The following is a 21391-nucleotide window of genomic DNA, read 5'->3' as shown; positions in this document are numbered from 1 at the left end:
GGTACAGGCTACTGTATATTTCTTCTTTAATTGCAAGCCACTGCTCTAATCTAACCAGCCCTTAAAAATCCTGGGGACATTTACTTAACAGGTGCTCCTGTTAACAGCTTTGAAAAGAAAAGCTTGCCTCCTGTCTGTTTCCTGCCACCGAATGAAAAAATGACTGATTTGCCCACATGCCATGCTGTATCTAGCCAGCTCTCCAGTTCTCCCAGCCAATGTAGCAAGATGCTGGACCCAGGGATCCAAGCCAGACCTCTTTAAATTCTCCTCTTGAGTAAAAATTAATCTGGGGGTGGGGAATGGATAGTTTGAAGGATTGGCAAAGGAGCCTTTCATCTCTAGATCAGATTCAAATCCTGCCCAGTTAGGTAGTAATTAAAAGCTGTTACCATCTTATGGCTTTCAGTTTAGTTTAAACCCCTTGCCAAGTGACATAAGCTAAACCAGATACAACACTATTCTACCAGAATAAGCATGTCCCCATAGTGATATAACTAGAGGTTTAAATTCACTCCATAGCTTATACTAAAAAACTTTGCTACATAGACAAGATATAAAACTGTCTGCCTGGCACCTGGCTGCTGAACTTCAAAGGAAACTCTGGTGTCACTTCTCAATCTATCTTGGTATTTCTATGGCTCCCATTACTGCAGTATCTGAACACCGCCCAAACACTAACAAATCAAAATAACAATCTCTTTTGCTTTCCCTTTGCAGTTTTCAAGAGAAATAGGCTGTTTCGTTTGTCAGGTGCATATATAAGAAATGACAGAGGGAAAGATAAATGGAAGAGTTGAGTTTTGCACTTAGTTCTGAATGCAGTGAGGCCTGTGCATATTTTTATCTCTGGCAGGGATGAGTTCTGTCATCTAGCCAGCTCCTGTGCAAGTTCTGTCTCCCACACTGAAGAGTCACCCATTATTGATGGATACTGGAATTGTTTCAGTGGAATACAGCTTCTGCTGAAGGTCAAAGTAGTGGAGGGAAAGACCTTGCCACATCATTTGCCAAGCTTTTATGAATCTTGAGATTTTTTTTTCTAATCACTCAGCTGCAAACAACCTTGACTGGACTTGCCTAGGTCTCAAACTGGAGAAAGCATTTTCAAGGGTGGAATGGGAATGGAAATTCTTGGAGCCTACATCTTCGGCAATAGTCATTCAAAAAATAAAAGCTATGTCTCTGCTAAAGTGTTGATCTCGCCTAGTCCACATCTAGCACATGTTGTACCAGGCAAAGCTGTCCACTTCTGACTTTAGGACTTCTGGCTATTGTAGGGAAAATTGTACCATGGGTTAGAGCAGGAGTTTGAGGATCAAAATTCCTGGGTCCTATTCCTTTATCTACCAAAGATTGTCCCTAGTCACGCAGACAGGATATTGATTACTGAGCTTTCTCTGCCTTAGTTTTTCTATCTCTAACAAATAACACTGTAGATTTGGTTATATTTGCTACATTTGTGCTGTGTCCCTGACCTTTGACGATATCTGAGTGGTCAAAAAAACTATGAGAAGAACTACCAGGAAGAGGGTGTGACCCGTCCCGTGCCCAGGGTAGCCACCTGAAAATGCCAAGGTCAGGGCAGGCTGCAAACGGAGAGCAAATTCTCCCAGCGCTGGTGGGTGGTACTGAAGCCAGATTTCCCAACCAGCCACAAACTGCACTTCTGAACCCCACAGAAGCCAGTATACAAATGCACACAGCCCCCTTTACTGAATTTCAGCTCCTGGCTCCCAAATCAGTACTAGGTCCAGTAAAGAGACCAGTTATTTAAACTCTATGCTCTTTACTAAAAAGGTTCCCTCTGACCCCAAGGGGTCAGCCACAGTACCAGTTCAATATAAGTTTGGATCCTACCTAAGAGAAATGTTAAAGGATTAGAGCAATCAGATACATACAAATGATTGAAACTCAATGTACATCAAGTTTCTGGGAGAATTGAGGAGTTGCAGGCTTGTACAGTTTCCTCTGGTATACATCCAGTACCTGGATGGGTCTCAGTCCTTTGTTACACAGCTTCAGTTGCAGATGACTTGATCCAGAGGTAGGTAGGTGGCTGAAGCTCAGGATAGCAGACAAAATGGTTTCTGTGGTTTGGTCTTATATACCTTCTGTCCCTGGCCATGCGGCCTGTGGAAACTTACAGGAACTAAAATGGAGTCCAGAGTCACATGGGCCAATCCTGGTAACTCTTCAGGTATGCCTTTAGTTTCTTCCTGGGCCCCTTGCATCCATGACTGTCTTACTGGGCAATTAAGCAGGCTATCGTCCTGCTGCCATCCTATGGGGGGTGTTTCTTATACAGCATAGTTTGAAACACAGGTACATTAAATATGTCCATAACTTACTTTACAGATATAACACATGAACTTAAGTATTGTCATCTTACTCAGCACATTACATCCTTTCTAACAGTACCTGACATGGCATATCTTACATGAATTATTATAATTTGGACATATTGATGTCAAACAATATAGCAAATGCTCTCCCCCCCCATCTACCCAGCATGACACCCCCAACGTGAGACTGGTGTAGAAAGGAGTAATCAGAGCTCCTGAATACACCCCAAGGGCCCCCCTCATTCAGACAGCGTGACAGAGGGAACTGAGCGAGGATCTTAAAATCACTGGGGCCAGGGAAGAACTGAAATGCTACAAAGAGAGCTGCAGAAGAGGGAAAGACCAGTGAAGCTTAGATGCTACCAAGGGATCTGAGAGTCAACAGGGCTGATGGGAAGCACAAAAATAATACAGCTGGATAGAAAGGGTGGAGTCCGGGGAAGTGAATAAACAGATGCTAATATAAAGTTATTGAAAAGTTACAGGCAAATTGTGAGGCAGGGATAACTAGGGACTATAAAGAGTTTGAGATTCTCAGCTAAAAGGTACTACATATGTGCAAAGTATTATTATCTAACTAACTGAAAGGACTAGACAAGTAGGTGAATTAAATTGGAGGGAAGAAGAATGTAAGTTACTATTGTCATGCAGCTGGTATTTAAAGGCTACTTAAGTCAAAACACTGAACTGGATTCTGGATCGCATTAATGAAACTTTGTCTTTCATGACAGGCTATAAAGTAAAGTGGTCCAAGAACAAGGTCCTTTCTGATTATCCACGTCTGCCCCCATTATCACCCCCCAATAGACTAGAGTTTCTAATGGCTCATTAAAGGCATTATCTAAATAGGCATAAAGATGAACAAGAGTGGGGAATACCTGGTCCGAGGATTGCTACTGAGATACTTTCACACGCAGGGCCCGTGAGGTTCAAATCTAACTACAAGAACCTGTATGTCTGAAAGCTTTGGGGTAGAGTGGGAAAGCCAGGGTTGGCTGGCGGGGAGCATCACAGAAGGCCTATGTTAAGCACACAAAAATCTCTGGAGTTTCGGTTTAATTTCACGGGATTCTTGTGAAATTAAAAGAACATAAAATCCACCCTAATCGTTCAGTCTCTGACCACATTCACCTCATGTGGGTTAAATGCTGTAAATGCACAAACAATACACACAGGGAAGCTCTTCTGTCTCTAAATCTCCCTGCCCTGGGTGCTTCACCACAACTTCTCTCTTTTGAAATAAGCCAGGTGTAAGGCGTAGGCTATGTCTACAATAGAAATGCTACAATGGCACAGCTGCAGTTGTGCCACTGTAGCGGTGTAGTGTAGACACTTGCAACAGCGATGGAAAGAGTTCTTTTGTCACTGTAGTAAATCTATCTCTCTGAGAGACAATAGCTAGGTCAAAGAATTCTTCTATCGATCTAGCGCTGTCTACCCTGGGTTGGCTTAGGTCGGCTTATTACATTTCTGAGCGATGTAGTTGGGTCAACCTAACTTTCTAGTGTAGACCAGCTCACAGGCTGTAACTAGGCACCACTGCATTAGATTACCTCAGCTCAGGAAGGCTCTTAATTTCCCTCACAATTGCCTGTTATGGCAGGGCCTTCCAATAGGGTCATGAATGGGATAAGGTGCATCATACCTGTGGGTTCTCTCCAGAGGGCACCAAAAATCTGTGCAACTTGACACAGATGGCCAATGTGAAATGAGTTGGTGATCTCAGTCTGGTATAGGGCAAACATCTATCCCCATTAAAACAAACAAGAAAATCTGATCGGCCCTGGTTGTGGCAGAGGCAAGGGATTGGATGGGAAAGTAAATTCCCTTCATATCACTAGAGGGGGTCCCTCTAGGACAGGGAAGAGGGACATTGGTAGGGAAGTGTTTGGAAACTTTAGTTGATGCCGTACTTGTTCTGTGAATAAATAGAAGGCTTCACTCTCCAGGGCTCTCTGATCAGCACAAAGTTGACTGTAAAACAAAGTGAATAATAAGAATTGGCTCGGAAAACATGTTAACATCCATCTCAAACCCACTAACTGAAAAAGGAAAATGAAACTTGTATAAATGTAGGTAAACTACACTTCTCTTTTGCTGGTAGAAACATTCTAATTGTGAGGTTGCCTTTTAACTTGCTCTTCATTGCGCTCCATCAGAGAGTCTGACTGGCGTTATTCCAAATAACACAGGCTGCCTGAGATGCTCATTCTTGTGGGAGACTAAAACAGCTTCTGAGACTAGGAATCACCATCTCACTGAATATTGGTGGGCTAGGACTTCCTAACCTAGCATCCTATTAATTTGCCTATAATAGAGTCATAGAGTATAAGTCCAGAAGGGACAACCAAATCACCTAGTCTGATCTCCTGGATATCACAGGCAACCAACACCACCCAGCACCTGCACACTAAACCCATCAGCCAAAATAAGACTAAAGTATTGCAGCCCACAGGAGACTAAATTATTATGTGCCACAGACAGAGAAGAGGAGGGACTGAGGTACATCACTGCCTGAGGCCCCCACAATGGCAGGGAATTGATTGCAATTACAATGGGGCATGCCTGACTGCACTGGCAGGAAAAAACTCAATCCCTTCCTAGTGATGCTTCCCTGGAACTGGCCAAATGTTTGTCTAGTATATTTCATGGAGAGTGAGAGAGACAGCAAGGGCTGTACACACTCATTGTCATGGTGAAGTGAGGTACATGCCCCTGGAGGGACAAGGAGAGAGAAGTCTAGTGCTCTCCATCTAATTGGGGGGAGGGAACCTCAGTGTACATCCTTTTAATTGGAGACAGTGCCCTGGTACAGTATATTCCCTAGAGTGGGACAAGGAGACCCCTGGCACACCCTCAGCAGTGAGAGAGGAGCCTTCTGCAACAGAAAGCGCCAAGTGCAACACTGCAGTGTAATGGCCAGAGAGGATCTGAAAAATGGATTTTCCTGTTGTGAAATTTGAGGTGTAATCGGAGAGCCTGCAGCTGGCAATTCTGTGGGCCACAGCCCCATGGACTACTCATTCTAATATTAGAATGGCATGTTCACCGCTTCCTGTGGACTGAAGGACAAACTTGCTCACACATGCACATAGTCTATTTACAATGTATTTTATCAGCCAAAGGGAAATTGCTTGGGGACATCCAGCTTTTGCTGTGCACTTCGGGCTTTGACAAAATCTGAGGGAGAAAGGGAGCCAGGTTTTCAGGCCTTAGCTCAGGCAAATAGTAACAAAAAACAAAAAGAAGATGCCATATCCTCCCAAGTGAAATCTGGGTTAAGGCAGAGGGCTGGAGAAGGAGCACATTGTCCTGTTGAGCTGCATCAGAGTGTACAAGTGAGAACAGCCATGCTCTGTCAAAGGATGAAATGTTGTACAGAAGAGTGATTGCTCCTTAGACTTACAGTCAGAAAAATGCACTGAATGCCCCAGGTCTTAAAATTTAGCCACAATCCTCAAACCTGTCTTAGCCCTTTGGTTCTGATATGTCTGTAAGTAGCATGCTTAAAACAGCTCGAAGTGTTGCAGAGCTCCCACAACATTGTAACACTGATTTATTTCCAGCCCTCCTAGGCTGGCTCTATCACTCAGTCTCTGCATATACCTTTTCTCCTTCCCCTACTTCGCTCTGCACTCCCTGCCACCACCAGCATGCTCTTCTTCCACTGTATATGGCCAACACGCAGCTGCAGCTCCTTCCTTAGATTGGCTGGCACAGCCATCATGCAGTGATCATAGGCAGCTGCCTAGCCACTCTTCAGAATACCCTGCTCTTCCCCTCTACATGCATCTCTCCAAAATGCCCTGCCCCAAATTAATCTTCCCATATTGGAAAGGCCTGGGGAGGGAGTAGAGGTTTCATTGAGAGGAGAGAGGTCCGCAAGGCTTCCTGAAATGTTGCATGGAAGATGGAGAAGCTGGCTGGGGTCTTGTGGAGGGCGGAGTGATATTGCTGAGATCCTAGTCACAGGAAATGGGCAGCGGCCAGCAGAGCCCTATTGGAGGTTGTGGTGATGGTGGGAAGGAGTGAGGGGCCATGGTGGGAGCTCCCATCTTCTTTGCTTCCCTTGGAGAGAGTAAAGATGGTGTGCCAAAGAGTAGGGTGGTCCTTAACCACACTGTGCTACACCTCAAAGTTTCAGCCCAGAACTTGATCCAAAACTGAAGTGAGACTTGGGCTAATGCTCAATATAACCCAATTGATTCACTCTTTGTCTAAGAAATAGCTATCTATGGAAATTTTAAGTCTCCACTGCTATTTCTTTCAGCATGCCCCACTGAGAGCTCCCTCTGCCTGCCAGCTAAGCCAAAAGAGCAGTTCCACTGTCTCAACCCACAATTCCTTCCAAATGGAATCAAGAGAGCAGAGAAGAATCTTGGAGGCTCCTGGAGTTGTTGAAATGTGTGTTGGCTTAAAATCAGCTTCTGGTGGGACTTCTCAGACTAAGAAATAGAACTGAGGGGAAGGAGGAAGTACTGATCAAACACTAATACTGGTGCTTCGGCAGTGCAGAAGTATGAGGAGCTCTAATGAGTGGGCTGTAGCCTGGAAAACTCCCTGTTGTCTGGATTTTATGAGGTTCTGAAGAAAAGGCTCAGGACAAGCAAGTCAGTTAGTTAGTCACAATTTCCCCAGTTTGGTTTTTACCAATGCGCAACCATGGAGCTCAGCAAAGAAGTTTCGTTTCCATGGACTCCTTATTTCAAGGCTTTTCACCAGTGTCACATGATAAATACAGCAAAGAAAACAAGCAATACATGAGGTGACATGGACTATCAGGTTGTGGCAGAAGGACAGTACATAGAGGTAGGCAGAATCACCGATCCCTAGTTCCCAGCAGAATACAGAATGGGTATGGAGTGGGAAGGGTGGCCTGCTACATCCTGATATCTCTTTGGAGAGGTGAGATACTGGAAAAGGATGGACAGTAACACCCCAGTCACACTTACATATTCCTCAAGCAGAACAGAGGCTTTACGGGGGGGAAGACATCTCAAAGCCTAGTCTCCTTGCAGCAGCCATTGGAAGGGGAAGGCCTCTTCACAATCAGATTTCCCCATAACCACCACACCACAGAAGAGATGTTGGAGATGTCTGCTATTGCCCGGTTCTACTCACTGCTGGAGAGATGGTGACAGGGGTGATGCGAGTGGAAATAGCTCATTTAATTTCTTTCCATTGAAATAGAGAACTGGGGACAGGGATCTTCAGCTAGAGATGAAAGGTTCCCTGTTACACTACCAATTCCCTGAGTCATTCAGACCCCACTAATAACCTTGGATACTTTAAGATACTAACAGGTCCTATTTTCAGGGATGGTTTGTTCCCAGACCAGGTACCTGACAGCTGGAAGCAATGACATTGCTCTAAGTCCTCAGTTACTCTTGAATTCAGTAATATGTAATCTATTTGCATCTCAAACTGCCGGATTTCCATGTCATATAATGGGCATATAATATCTTGTTTACCATTTGTCAGGACAGGCCAACAGAAACCAAGCCAGAAGTGGAGAAGTCGGCACCCCTATCAGTGGCTCAGCTGGCAGGAAAGTTCAAGGAGCAAGCAGCCACCACTTCTGGAAAGGAGGTAAGAAGCAATTCAGCCACAGAAAACAGAGTTGGGAAATGGGAGACTCATCCCTGGCCAATGAAGGTGGGAAGACTGGGTGATCCAGGCATAAAAATAAGTCTTGATTTTGGAGAGCAACTTTTATTCCAAATGATCCCATTCTTCACAAACTGTAGCATAACACATGACCCACTCTCATGCACAGTATACGCTATACATTCTTGAATTACTTGCATGCCTATTCCAGCTGCTGCTAGAGGAAGTTTGTTGTGAACCAACAGCATGATGTTTGTGCTTGAGGGACACTGAAAAGCCTGCTAAGACATCCATGAGTTCCCCGGTGGTAGTTGACATCGATGCAAGATGTGCATGTACAGCTGAGCACTGGCCTTTTTGATACTGATTAATCAGAAAATACCCAACTAGCTTTCCTTAATCAAATGTTTGATATTTATGAAACAGAAATGAGACTCCAAATAATGAGGCCAAACAGCAGACTAAGCAGCTTAGAAGCCAGAATGCATCTCATTAGCAGCTCTCCAGCAATAAAATAATAATAATGGTGATAAGGGCCTTAGCAATCCCTATGAAAGATAAACAGATGTTGCTTTCAAGTGGCTCTTCCATAAAGCTCTGAATCAGCTGTCCAGGGTTCAGAAATGGTAAACAAAGTTTTGTCCTTCTTTATTTGACCCTAAGCACTTCTATCCAATCACAGCACAGCAGACATAAACTCCCGTTTAGCCCATGTGTAAATATTGAGACCTAATTAACCCAGTAACTGTTGAATAAAAATAAGCAAAATTATTGTATGCAAGGCATGCATCTTACAAACATCTCCAGGGAGAGCCAGCACATACTGCTATCAGGATTCCCCTCTTCCCCTAAAAGCAAGGCATTGGCATTCAGTGGGATTTAAACAAATGAAGACTGTCTCCTGTTTGGCTGCAGGTAGTTGATCCAGCTGTGGCAAAGATTATGCAGTTTTAATTTTATGTATGTGGGCTACAGTATGACTGAACTCATAAATAAAGAAATAAATAGGACCCATCAGTGTTCAAGCAATGGTTTATTGAAGGGCTAGACAGCATAGACTGGCACTGCAGGAAAACTGGTGCAGTCTTGCAGATTGTTGGAATACCACATTGGACAGGATTAATGTCCTGCCGGGAGCTGGATTAACTCATAATTGAGGACACTGGAGATTTGACTAGCCCCAGCGTGCTGCCATTTACCACCAGAAAGTGTCTCAGTAAGAGCAGCCTTGTCTTTCCTTCCTCTTCTATGAGACATAGGGCAGATTAAAGTAGGATAACTGAATCCTTGTGATCCTGGCCTGCTTCACTGAAGCCCAAATACAGCAGTGAATCAGTGAGAAACATAGTCTGTTGGGGATTGTAACTGGGTCGGCATGCACCTCTCATGAGCCCCCTTGGTTGAGTGCCTGTTGGCAATCAAACAGTTCGTGGAATGGGGTGGCATCCACCTCTCATGAGCGCCCCCCCTTTGGTCAATGTTTTTTTCAGCAGGTCTTCAGTGATTCAGCCCTCCAGCCAAGTCACACACACTGTCTGTAGCTGGAATAGAACCAACCCCTTTTGGGGTATGTGGTCTTTACATTCTCCTGGCCCTGGTATGGGGCCATACCCCCAGGGCTTCCTCCCTGGAGACATTGTCTTCCTGCAGCCCTCCCTGAGCTCAGTCTTTACTTAGTCCCAGCAGCCAGCCAAGAGCTCCTTCTTAGCTCCCCCAGTCCTGCCCACATTGAACTGTTCATGGTCCTGCAGCTCTTTCAGCCAGCCAGGAACCCAGTCCTCAATCTTCCAGCTCCAGGCAGCAACTGATGACTCTAGCTCTGCTGCTTCTTTTTATATGGCCTCCTGGTCCCTGATTGGCTGCTCCTGCAGCCCCTCTAATAGGGTGCTTCCCCTGCAGCCACTCTAGGCCATGTAGAGGACTTCACTTCTGCTCCTCTTTGAGTTGGGGTGTGCAGGGCCCTGAGGCCTTCAGCAGGGGGCCTCTGAGCCTAGTCTGCCCCATCACAGGGACCAGGAAGGAAAAATCTGTCTTGGTAAGGGGGACTGGAAGGGAAGTCTAGGAAACCATGGTAGGGGTGATAGAAAGAACTTAAGCAACAAAGGCTGCTCAAAACTGTGGTGAGTCTAGGCCCTAAATGGCTTTACTCCTCTAAGGAAGCAGGGAAAGTCTAAGGACTCATGGCTGCTGATCAGCTTTCTGTGACAGAGGTAGCCCCCTACTACCATCACAAACATAGATGTTAAAAACAAAATTCATGTTTACCTAAACTCCATTTTGCCAGTTGATAGCTCCTGAATTTCTTATGTCCTTTAGAGTATACCTTTATCCTCCAGCTGCCTAGTTATTTCAGCATTTCACAGTCCTGGGGGTGATGTAATAATCATGATTGCCCAAACTTCATTATATTTGTGGTCATCCTGATTTCAGCATGGTGAGCTATGTCCTGCAAACGTAGCATATATAGGACATTAATGGGTGCCCATGAAACGTCACTGACTCGCAATGTACCATTGTAAAGTTGTGTTATGATGATGTTTCAATAGAATAGGATGATACTGCATTCCAGGATTGTGATGTATCAGGACAATATTATGTTGGGATGAGATGACATTGTCACAGCTTGATTACATTGCTTCGTGCAATGATATTGCATTGCAATCTGCTGACACAACATCACTAGGTAACAATGTAAAGCTCATAAAGCCATGGTGCCCAAGTTTGCCACATCAGACAAACTCTCTGAAGTGGTCAACTCTTCAAAGATGAAGTTGCCACAATGTTTTTAACATCCCAGATCCCTGGACATTAAGAGGGTAAAAATTATGACAAAAGTCACCAAATAGTGTACCAAAGAGCACATTGGTAACTTGCCAGAAGGCCACAGAAATTGGCATAAAATAGAAGAGATTTCAGTTGAGTATTTCGGTATAGAGACATAGGCAACTCAAATCAAATTGGAGCTTTACACATTGGTGTAAGTATAGGTTTCAGGTTATTTGCATGCAGAGCCAGCTCTAGACCATTTAGCACCCCAGGCGAGGAGCATCTTTGGCTCCCCCCGACCATTGTTAAACTTTTGAATATTTTAGTTTTTTATTGCCCATTTCACGACTTTGATGCACGATTTGCATGCATGATTTACTCCTGTCATGTAAGGCAATACATTTGCACCTAGGATCTGTAAATCTGTATTTATTCTACAAAGGTCCAGAACATTCTAGGAGGTTAGTGGAAAACGAATCCCCTTACAGAATACCTGAAACATTTTACTTCAAACATTCTATTTTCCCTTTTGTCACTAACAACAAAAACAGCGTCCCACGCCCAGCACCCCCAAGCCCGAAACTCCAAGCAGTCACCTGGCTCGTCTGCCTCTAAGTCCAGCCCTGCTTGCATGGGCATGACTATGCAAATGAGATGACGGCGTTTTAGAGAGATTGCACTGATGTCTGAGCCTCTCCACATATCCAGGGTAAGCTAGATACTCCCAGGAGCCTGTGCAGGTTCAGACTGAGTGGAGTGTTCGTGCAGTTAATTAAAAAGTGCTGTTCCTTCTCTCCTGACAAACCTGCTTCCTGAGTCACTTATTAAACATCACAGCTTAGGACCTGTGGTCTCTGTGAGCTGCATCTCCCTTTGAAAGATTAGTGAGGATGTGGACCTAGAACTCTGAGCTGTCCTTTGGCCCTTGATACCATGCACAGGATAGTGAGATCAGTGAATGAATGAAGCAGCGCGGAGGCCCATTCAAAAAACGAAAGCTTAATGATTAGCAGAGACAGGAAAGAAAACAGAAAAATTACAATCCATTCTGTTATGGGATTTCCAAGGGGATACTCGTTAGAGCATTTCTAAGCATGTGACTGCTCTTGGAGACATCTCCACACCCCACTGCTTACTGTTGGGTCCTTTGCAGACACACAACATTGGAGGCTGCCTGCTGGTGCTTAAATGTAACCTCCTTGCTCTTTCTTTGTCACTTAAATGGCTGTCTCTGTCTTCAGGTACCAGCCAATAAACCAACCCGGAGAAAACCACCATGCTCCCTTCCCATTCACACCCAAAAGGTGGAGCTGGGCCACAATGGCGAGCCGGTAAGTACCAATGCAATAAGGAAAAAGCTTCCTTTTTCTGGGTCTTATTCTCTGTGCTTCCCTAAGAGGCCTGTGAACTTGGGTCTACCAGAAGAACCACTGACAGTGAAACATAAACCATAAGCTCTAAATCTGCGAACTCTTCTCCTATACATCCACAGCAATACCCTATACAGAATCTGCTCCTTGCTGCCTCCCTCCTGTTTCAGGCACACCTACATGTTCCAGTTCTACTTGTGAGTTTCTCCCTCTGTGGCACCACATCTCCATAGGATCACTAGATTCTCCCATACCAGCTCCATCCTCACATCGTAAGCTCTTCAGGGTAGGGGCTGTTGTATATTGTTTGTACAGCAAAATGGGGTTCAGCCTGGTTGTGGCCTTTAGGCACTATTGCAATAAAAATATGAAGTAATAATTTGCTCTTGGATTCTTCCCTCCTTCTAGATTCATGGTTTGAAAGGGTGAGTGTGTAATTCATCCAGAGCCAAACATTTCTCCTCAGATATGCTAGAGGAATAGTTCATAAAGCACTTTACAAATATTAAAGCCTTGCAACCCTCTGTCACTTTTATCCCCATTTTACTGATGAGGAAACTGCATCACAAAGAGGTTAAACATCTTGCCCAAGGCCATGCAGTGGCACTGCCAGGACTAAAATCTTGAAGTACTGACCCCTAGTCTCTAACTACTGCACAATCCCTAACACAGAAATACTAGGTAGAAGGGTCAAATCCCATTTTCTCTCAAAAGAGGGAACTGTTGGAGTAGCGGGAGGAGGAAGGGAGGATAATATAGAGGGTTTGACTACCCTCTTTTGATAATCTTCCTCACAGCAGAGTGATATTACTCTGTACAATGCTCTCCCCTTCCTCAGTCCTGTGCTCTCTAATTCTTCTTTATCATAGACTTAGATGGTTGGACAGCAGAGGAGGTGGGAGTAGTGGGAAAGGGGAGGGCAGACTCCTTTGTAAAGATCCCTCCAGAGGCTTCAGTGACGGATTCTTCACTTTCCTTTCTCTTCTTCCATCTCTCACTTCCCAGGATCAGTCTGGACTAGTTCAGGCTTCAGAACTTTTCCTTTCTTCATCTAGTTTATTTTGGTCTTTTCCTGTTTGTTTACAGAAGCCGTCTTCAAATGCTTGTCCCCTTCCCAGGACGAAGGTGAAAAGCTCTCCCCTGATTGAAAAACTGCAGGTAGGTGCTGGATGCTATCAACATGCTGATGTAACACTCAGGGAATTAAACTGATTAGTCTTTAACATGGCTTATATATTTGTATCATTGAGGATATGTCTACACAGCAGCTGGGAAGGTGCTTCCCAGCATGGGTAGAAAGACAGGCGCTAGTTCTGCTTGAGCTAGCATGCTAAAAATAGCAGTGTGGCCACAGTGGCACAGGCAGCGGCTCAGGCTAGCCACCTGAGCATGCACTCAGGGGGCTGGGCGGGATTGTACTTGGGCAGCTAGCCCAAGCCACCACCCATGCCACCGTGGCCACACTGCTATTTTTAGTGCACTATATCAAGCAGAGCTAACGCATCTGTCTACCCTATTTGGGAAGCACCCTTCCGGCTCAAGTGTAGACATATCCTAAAAAGCTTCTCACTTTTCTTTATATTTCCCAAGGAACTCAACAGCTTACCCAGCATTTATTGCTGCCCTGTGTCTCTCAGTAGCTGGTTTATGCCAGCTAGGACAACTAACAATGTGCCAATCTCTTCACATAATGCCCTGCTAACGCCGGCTGGCACTCCTGACATTGTAAGCTTCCTTCTAGCAGTGCTCAGATAATAACAGCCTGTGCATAGCAATGTCATGCTCAACTCAAGGACACTTTAACTATCCGAACTTAATAGCACTCTTCAGTGGAAGTCCAGAAGTGGGAGCCGCATCCCAAACCATACCCAGTTACTTCAACAGTATTCTCCTGTTAATTCAGTGATCATTTGAAGGGCCTGAGAGTGTGCACAACTGCAGACTTCAGGTGCTATCTGGGCAAACACAGAGAGATTTAAAGTTCCTTGTTATTACGGACTGCTCTGTTTACAACCTCTCCTGTGCCAAGCTATGGGAGACAGATTCACTTGGCTGGGACACTGGAAAATCCCTAACGCTTCAGATGACACAAGAATGGTCCTGAGATCCAGCTGTTCAGGAAGGGCAATTGTCCATCCATAACTTCTCCACATGGGATTGTTTGTTGACCATATCACCAGGAGAAACACAACACCAGGAGCTACATTTCTTGCGTCAGCTGGGAGGCTAGTGTGTTAAGGGCAAGGGCTCCCCCATGTGGTCACTGTGTGATCATATTAGCATCTATTGTTTCAGTTCACTTCACCTCTGAGGGGGGCAGGTGGAATAACACCAAAATTTACGATTTTAAATCCAGGGGGAGGTTTGTTATAATGGCTTCTTTTCTTTGCAGGCAAATCTGGCATTTGCTCCAGCTGCCTTGCTGCCAGGAACATCTCCAAAGAGCCCAGGTCTGAAAGTCATACCCTCTCCATTTAGCACTCCCCCTTCAACTCCCAGCAGTCCAGGCATTCAGTCCCGTTCCAGCGAATCGGACGAGGCACCAGTCAGTTTTGATCAACCACCAGAGGGCACTCGCCTGCAGTTTTATAACAAGGTACAGTGTCTGCCAGGCCTTCTCCAACACTGGAGGCTAAAGCCGGTATACTGCTGCGAGTGGAACTGGAACGGTAGGTATTACCCTCCAATCCAGTCTTGACAGTGAGTGTTTGTAGACAAATGAGGAGATCTATGCATCTATTTTGAATTTGCCTCTCACTGTGGTCCACTGGACTCCCTCTCCTGGCGGCCCACAAATAGGGTTCAATAGTCCATCAGACTCCAGCTGTCTTCAGGTGATGAAGTGGCATGACTCATCAGCTTCAACTCAACATGAGCTTGACTGATCAGAGCTTTGCACACAACATTTTGTCAAAATTAATGACCAAAGGTTGATAGTGCAGTGGGTTAGTGTATTACTGGTGCAGCTTGCAAGCCAAATTGAGCATGAAATTCTGCAATGTGTTCCTTGCCCACCCCTTTAATACAGAGACATAGCCCATGGAGGCTGGATGGCCAATCATGCAACACTTAATCTAGATCTGAACAGGACAGGCTATATTGAATACTGGGAACTGTAGTCTCTGTATACTACAACTCTGTATTAAAAAATCATAGAAGGGAAAGTCTGGAAGAGACCTCGAGAGATCTTCTAGTCCTGTCTCCTGAGCTCAAGGCAGGACTAAGTATTTTCTCTAGACTATCCTTGACAGGTGTTTGTCTAACCTGCTCTTAAAAATATCCAGTGACGGAGATTCCACAAGAAGAAGGTAGCTCATTAACTTCTCCAGTTTATGCAATTTAGGTGCAGTTCTTATGTTTGTTGCCTAGCTGCCAATACAGCCCTCAAGTGGAAAAAGTTGGGAGGCCCGAGGCATACCAGAATAGGAGGGGCTTCTGCAGATTAGGACTCAGATGCACTGGCAATAATGGGGGGAGAATCTGGATTGCTTGACTTCACCATGGGTCCTCCAACTACTGAGAACTGAAACTCTTTTATCCTTTCCCATCACCCAAGTGTCAGAAATAAAATGGCAGAAGTTTCCAAAGTAATTCCTCACCCATAAGTACATATATATTGAGTCTAGGGTCCTCGTAGCCAAACTTAATGTTTTCAGATTTGATAATGTAAACTGGTGAGAGAGAGCCACAGTTTAAATTGGGGGTAATGATCTTCCGCTACTTATTCAGAGAGGCAAAGTGTCAGTAAGGAGGAGAACTGGTATCTGAGTTACCAGCTCAGCATCCAAATCATCCTCCCTAGATTTCTGGGCTGATACTGCAGTACTGGTGTGGGTTCTTTAAACTCTTCAATCTCAGCTTTACCTGTTCTCAGGTGAGGACCCGGGGATCACTGAAGCGCAGACCCCCCTCCAGGAAACTCCGAAGGTCTCAGTCAGACTGCGGAGATGGTGAAGATTTAGGAGCGAGTGTATTATCTCAAGAAAATGGGGCCAAGGAAGAGGATGGTGATGAGGTGTTCATGCCTAAGAGTAAGAAAGAGGAGTTGCAGTCACCCGTGTGTGGAACAAGCAGGAAAGTGATGCAGAAACTGATAGGATCCGTTGAAAAGCCACCATCTGAGAGTGAATCCAGCAGGACAGAAAATGAGGATAGAGAAAAGAAAACAGAGGAAGTGACATCATGCAAGAGCAGCACAGAAGATGAGGAGAAGCCAGGCCACAGCATTCCAGGGGAAGAAGAGAGGAAGTCATCCCAGAACACCCCAGAGAAGAAGCCATGTCCAAGTATCATCAGAGATAAGGATAAGAAGCGGTGCCAGAACACCACAGGGGATAAGGAAGGGAAGGAATACATGAGCACCCTAGGGGAAAAGGAGGATGGCAATGCCTGTGAACAAGAAAAAAGGAACAAAGAAAATAAAGAGGTGAAGAAAGAACAAAACAGTGAGGGCAGAGACACACAGGAAATATCAGACACCCAGGAGAAGTCCCCAGAGACTGGGATGTTGCAGCCTGCAAAGGACACAGGAAGTGCCAGTGAGCATCAGAGTGTGACGCTGACGCAAGAACTGGGCACAGAGTAAGTATGAAGCAGAAGTGAGATAGGCCACCATGGTGATTGCTCATGAAATACCAGAGGCTAAGTGTTTTGCCTTAAAAAGAAAAAGGCACTTGTGCTAGAGTGTCGGTTTTATCATTTCCCTGTGGTGCTTGTTAAATCCAAGTACAAATCAGCTTCAATAACAGAGCATCTAATACAGACAATTAAAATGCTCAGCTCCAAAGAAAAAGGGATGTAGGTGAAAAAAGAGAGAGAACTGGTGACCCTTGACACTTTGCTCAGCTGCCCGGTATTTTGAAAGTACATGTGGCAAAAAGCATTTTTCACCCTGAGGCCATGAAGTATACTTGGGATTAAACTGTCTAATTAAAAGAGACATTTTCAAACCTCTTGCTGGCATTGTCAGCCATAATTGTGGTGCACACATACCAATTTCGTGGTCACCCACTGAACCACACAAACTAGTTCCTTCTATTTCAAAAAACACAGGCCTCTACCACTTGAGGTAAAGGAGAATTTCCATTAGCTATATTAAGGCTTACACTGTATACTCTTTTACCTGGCCTTTAACCACTGGTGGGCAACATAATCCCACATACCTAAACAGGTTTCCCACTCCATGCAACAGGGCAGTGGGCCACCTGCACACTAGCTATTACAGAGCACAGTTATATTGTTGAAAAGTCACCCCAACAACATAGGACCCTCTGTATTCCCATTTAGGTTTCCAGCTGTCCTGTCTTTATACTGAGCTATCCGAGTTTGGAGGGTTCTAATCTGTGTTTTAAAGGGCATATTGTAGGGAGAAAAGATCCAGAATGAATTTGGATAGGAAAGTTAAAAACTGAAAAAACTTGATTCCCTGTCTTCAATCCTAGTACTGACCCAGTTTAACTTGTGAGAACAGAGGAAATCAATCTGGGGCTTTCCTTCAAATTTATGGCAGGAAAACCATAACCCAATTATAAAAGATGGTTAAAAAGACACCCAGATTCCAGACTTTCCTAGAGACTCCTAATCAATATAAAAGTATAACATATGTTTATTTTTATAACTTACTGTCTTCTGTCATTCTTTGTCTCTCAAAAGGTTGAACCCAGTCAGGACATAGGAGACTTTAATGTATAGAGGAGCTAAACAGTCAATTAAGGTGCAGCTACAGGACAACTCTCCCTGGTAACAGATCAGCAGAATATTAATAAGATCAGAGATGTTCACTGCTCCCACACCATAACATTCTGTAGCAGTGGGAGGGAGAGACTGGAATGAAGACAGCTTTTTATTGCTTCAGGGTTCAGCATGGATGCACTGGCTGATTCTTCTTGGGGTAAATTGAACAACTTCACGGCCATGTCTGGAGACCTGATGCACACTAGCTTGGGCATGACAAACACCACCGTTTCTGGACCCAATGTTCACCACTAGAATGGAATTCTAAATTTTGTTTGCTCCTCCACATTGGACTTTGATGCAGTTTATCAGTTTTGGACATATATAAATTGTGCCTTTTAAATAGCTTCCTTTTAAATATATTCAATTTTCAAGTAAATAAAGTTTAAAAGTAGGGGAAAACGATTTTCTCTCTCTCTAAATATATATGCTGTATAGCAGACCATGTGAATCCTAAATCTGGAGAAGATAATTTTTAAATGGTTTATGCAGTGTCTTTGATGAATATCTACTTGGACTAGTGTTGGGTTGATGAATCTGTATTTGAAACACACAACAGCTAAAGATTATTTTTCTAGTAGATTTTTTTTGGTGTTTTTTTTCATGTTGGTGAGAAGTAGCAACTGAAGTACCCTATCCACAGAACTTGTACAGCATGGAAAGTAATAGCGGAAGCTTTCCTTACACTACTCCATCACTATGTTCAACTTTTACTTGGAAGGATCAAGTATAAGTCAGTTGTCAGGACACCTTCGGTCTTTGGGCTTCACTGAGACTGCCAACAATTGGCCAATTAGAACCACATATAATTTTTTGTGATATGGACACTTGTCTACTGGAAACTGGATTGAAATAACTCATTCATTCCATATAAGGCAATGAACAGCCTGTGTGTGGTTGAATTTCACTTACTATAACCTAGGCTGGATTTCAACTAGTGAAGTATAATTCCATGAAAAATTTATTTCAAGGAGTGAGGCTCTCTCCTTAGAACATTTAGAGGGAGTGTTTGAAAGGACTGGATGACAGCATAAATGCTTAGATACTATGATGATGAGGGCCATATAAGTGCTTAGAGCTGACATTTAGGGCTCTGTTAAACACTTTCAGAAGACTAGCTGGCTCAGGGGACTAGTTGTGGATGGGCAACATTTACCTCCAGATTGCATTAGCTATTGATTGGCCTTCATGAAATGAGTTTGGGGGAAGTGTCACAATCCTATTCCTGATGGACAAGTGTCCACATCACTAAAACCACCAACACACTATCTGACCCCTCCTGTTGGCAGTATCATTGAAGTGGCCAAAGGTTGAAAGGGCCATGGAGATTGAACTCCCTTTCATCTTTGAAGCAGTTGCCCCAGGCCAGGGGTTAGACTAACTGGCAAGGCAGAGAGTGATGGGACCTGGCTCTGCTTGTGCTTCACCTGCACCTGCTCTGTGGATGTAGACCTATGAGGCAGACACAGTCATTTTGTTCTGTGTTTGTACAGAGCCTCACATAATGGGATCCTAATCCATGGCTGGAGCTCCTAGGCACTACTGTTATACAAATAAATAATATCCTGTGGTCTCCAGCCATGTCACCTTTTACCAGTACTAAATTCACAAAAAGATGAATGGATTTATGTTCTGCTTTACGTGCCCTGCCTCCCATCCTCCCCGATGAAAGCACTAAGGTATTGTTAATTCAAAACCAGTGGGAAGTGATTGGTGTTACCATTTGTACCCAGAAGAGGTTTGTCAGCATATGCAACCCCCCCCACATCATCTTTGAGTCATGTTAGCAAGTGTCATCACCTTTGAAATATATTTTAATGTTTGTTTGGGCTTGTATCCCAGGCCAGGCTGCAGTCATCACTGTAATGTTTCTGTTCTCAGCAGATGTATCGGGTCATGTGTGATTGTGCATTACTGTATATATGCGTGTGCATGTTTAGAGAATGTGTGTACTGGCTAAGGGGGTGGAATTTGTCCTCCCTCACCTTGAAAATATAATGGGAAAACAAAGGAAATAAAACTGTGGAATTGAAAAGAAAAATAACTGTGTGTTTCTTCCTTGGGAGATTCAGAAGCCCAAATCAGGATGGGTAGAGCTGGTAACAGCAGACAGAATGAGGTCAGGATTACAATGACGGTAGGAGATAGTGTAGTGTTTAACCATCAGACTTGAAATTTGTGGACTCCTTGCAGCCAGATCCTAGTACTGATAGCTCTTACTCAACTCTTCATTCTCCTAAAGTTCACTCTGTGAAGGTCACCAGGATGAGACCTTTAAAAACAGAAATCTGTGTAGCCATTAAAAGTGCCACAGTAAGAATAGAGGTTTTTCTTGAAACAAAACTGTCCTTCCATATCCACAATTTGTGTAGCATACATTACATAGGTATGAGGTCACTCTCTGCTTCCAAGTGGCAGACACTACTTAAAGCGCCTCTATCTTCTGTTGTCTGACTATAGTTCTGGAAGGCTAAGCGAAGCGTCTGGGTCACATAGGAAGTCTGTGATGGAGCAGGGGATTCAACCCAGGTCCCCGAAGTCCCTACGCTAGTGCTCTCACTAAGGCCATGTCTACACTACTGCTTATGCTGGCAAAACGTTTGTCACTCAGGGGTGTGAAAAAACACCCCAAGCGACATAAATGGCAATGTCACAGCGCTATGCTGATGTAAGATCACTTGTGTAGCTGCTCTATGCCGATGGGAGAGAGCTCTCCCACCAACATAGCTACCACCACTCATGGACGTAGTGTTATTATGTTGACGGGAGAGCTCTCTTCCATCGGCATAGAGTGGCTACACAAGCTATCTTACAGCGGTACAGATGCATCGGTACAGTTGTGCCACTGTAAGATCCCTAGTACAGACATGGCCTAAGGCCTGGTCTATACTACAGACTTTTGTCAACCAAAGTCAGCTTTTTGTGCCAAAACAATATTGGTGTCCACACTGCTCCATGCACCAAATGCTCTCATGCTTGGAGCACACTGGAGCTTCTGGATCTGATCAGCATTTGGGGAGAGGAGACTGTGCAGTCCCCGCTCCACTCCAGCTGAAGGAACTTCAATATGTACAGTCAAATTTCTCATTTAATGGCAGAGAAGGGCTATAAACAGGACACACTGCAGTGCCGTGTGAAAATCAAGGCGCTGAGGCAGGGGTACTGAAAGGCATGGAAGTCAAACGTTGCTCTGGTGTAGAGCCAAAGATCTGCTGCTTCTATAAGGAGCTGGAAGCCATCCTCAGCAGTGACCCCACCTCTACTCCCAAGATCCCCATGGATACTTTGGGGGACTGGAGAGAGCAGACACCAGACTCAGCCCCGATGAAGAAGTCGTGGACAAGGAGGTTGTGTTGGAGGATGATGTGGAGCAGGGGACCTGCTTGTTTGGTGACATGGGGAGCCAGGACCTGTTCTTGACCATGGAGACTTTGAACCAGATCCAGCCCTCCAGCTATGGCATGCAGGATGCAGGCGAGGAGAGCTGAGGTAAGTGATTTTTTTGAGCTGATGCTGCTCAGTTACCTGAGGTACAGCTGTCCTTTTCTTTGTTGCATTATACAGCTGGTT

General features: G+C 44.6%; 1 protein-coding gene across 1 annotated transcript in view; it reads left to right on the top strand.

The window, feature by feature from the left end:
* RCSD1 (RCSD domain containing 1) overlaps positions 1–19906 on the top strand; it is a 40853-nt gene extending 20947 nt beyond the window's left edge. Inside the window, exons 2-7 of the mRNA XM_067546280.1 lie at positions 7827–7934; positions 11960–12049; positions 13175–13246; positions 14481–14684; positions 15963–16669; positions 17741–19906. Of these exons, the coding sequence (XP_067402381.1) occupies positions 7827–7934; positions 11960–12049; positions 13175–13246; positions 14481–14684; positions 15963–16669; positions 17741–17762 (1203 nt within the window). The 3' untranslated portion in view covers positions 17763–19906. The remainder of the gene's footprint in view (positions 1–7826; positions 7935–11959; positions 12050–13174; positions 13247–14480; positions 14685–15962; positions 16670–17740) is intronic.
* Positions 19907–21391: the final 1485 nt, after the last annotated feature.

Source organism: Emydura macquarii, unplaced genomic scaffold (assembly GCF_026122565.2).
Source record: "Emydura macquarii macquarii isolate MOO-44397 ecotype Brisbane River unplaced genomic scaffold, CSIRO-AGI_Emac_v2 contig_1119, whole genome shotgun sequence".
Classification (NCBI taxonomy): domain Eukaryota; kingdom Metazoa; phylum Chordata; order Testudines; family Chelidae; genus Emydura; species Emydura macquarii.
This window is presented reverse-complemented; position numbering and strand designations above follow the sequence as displayed.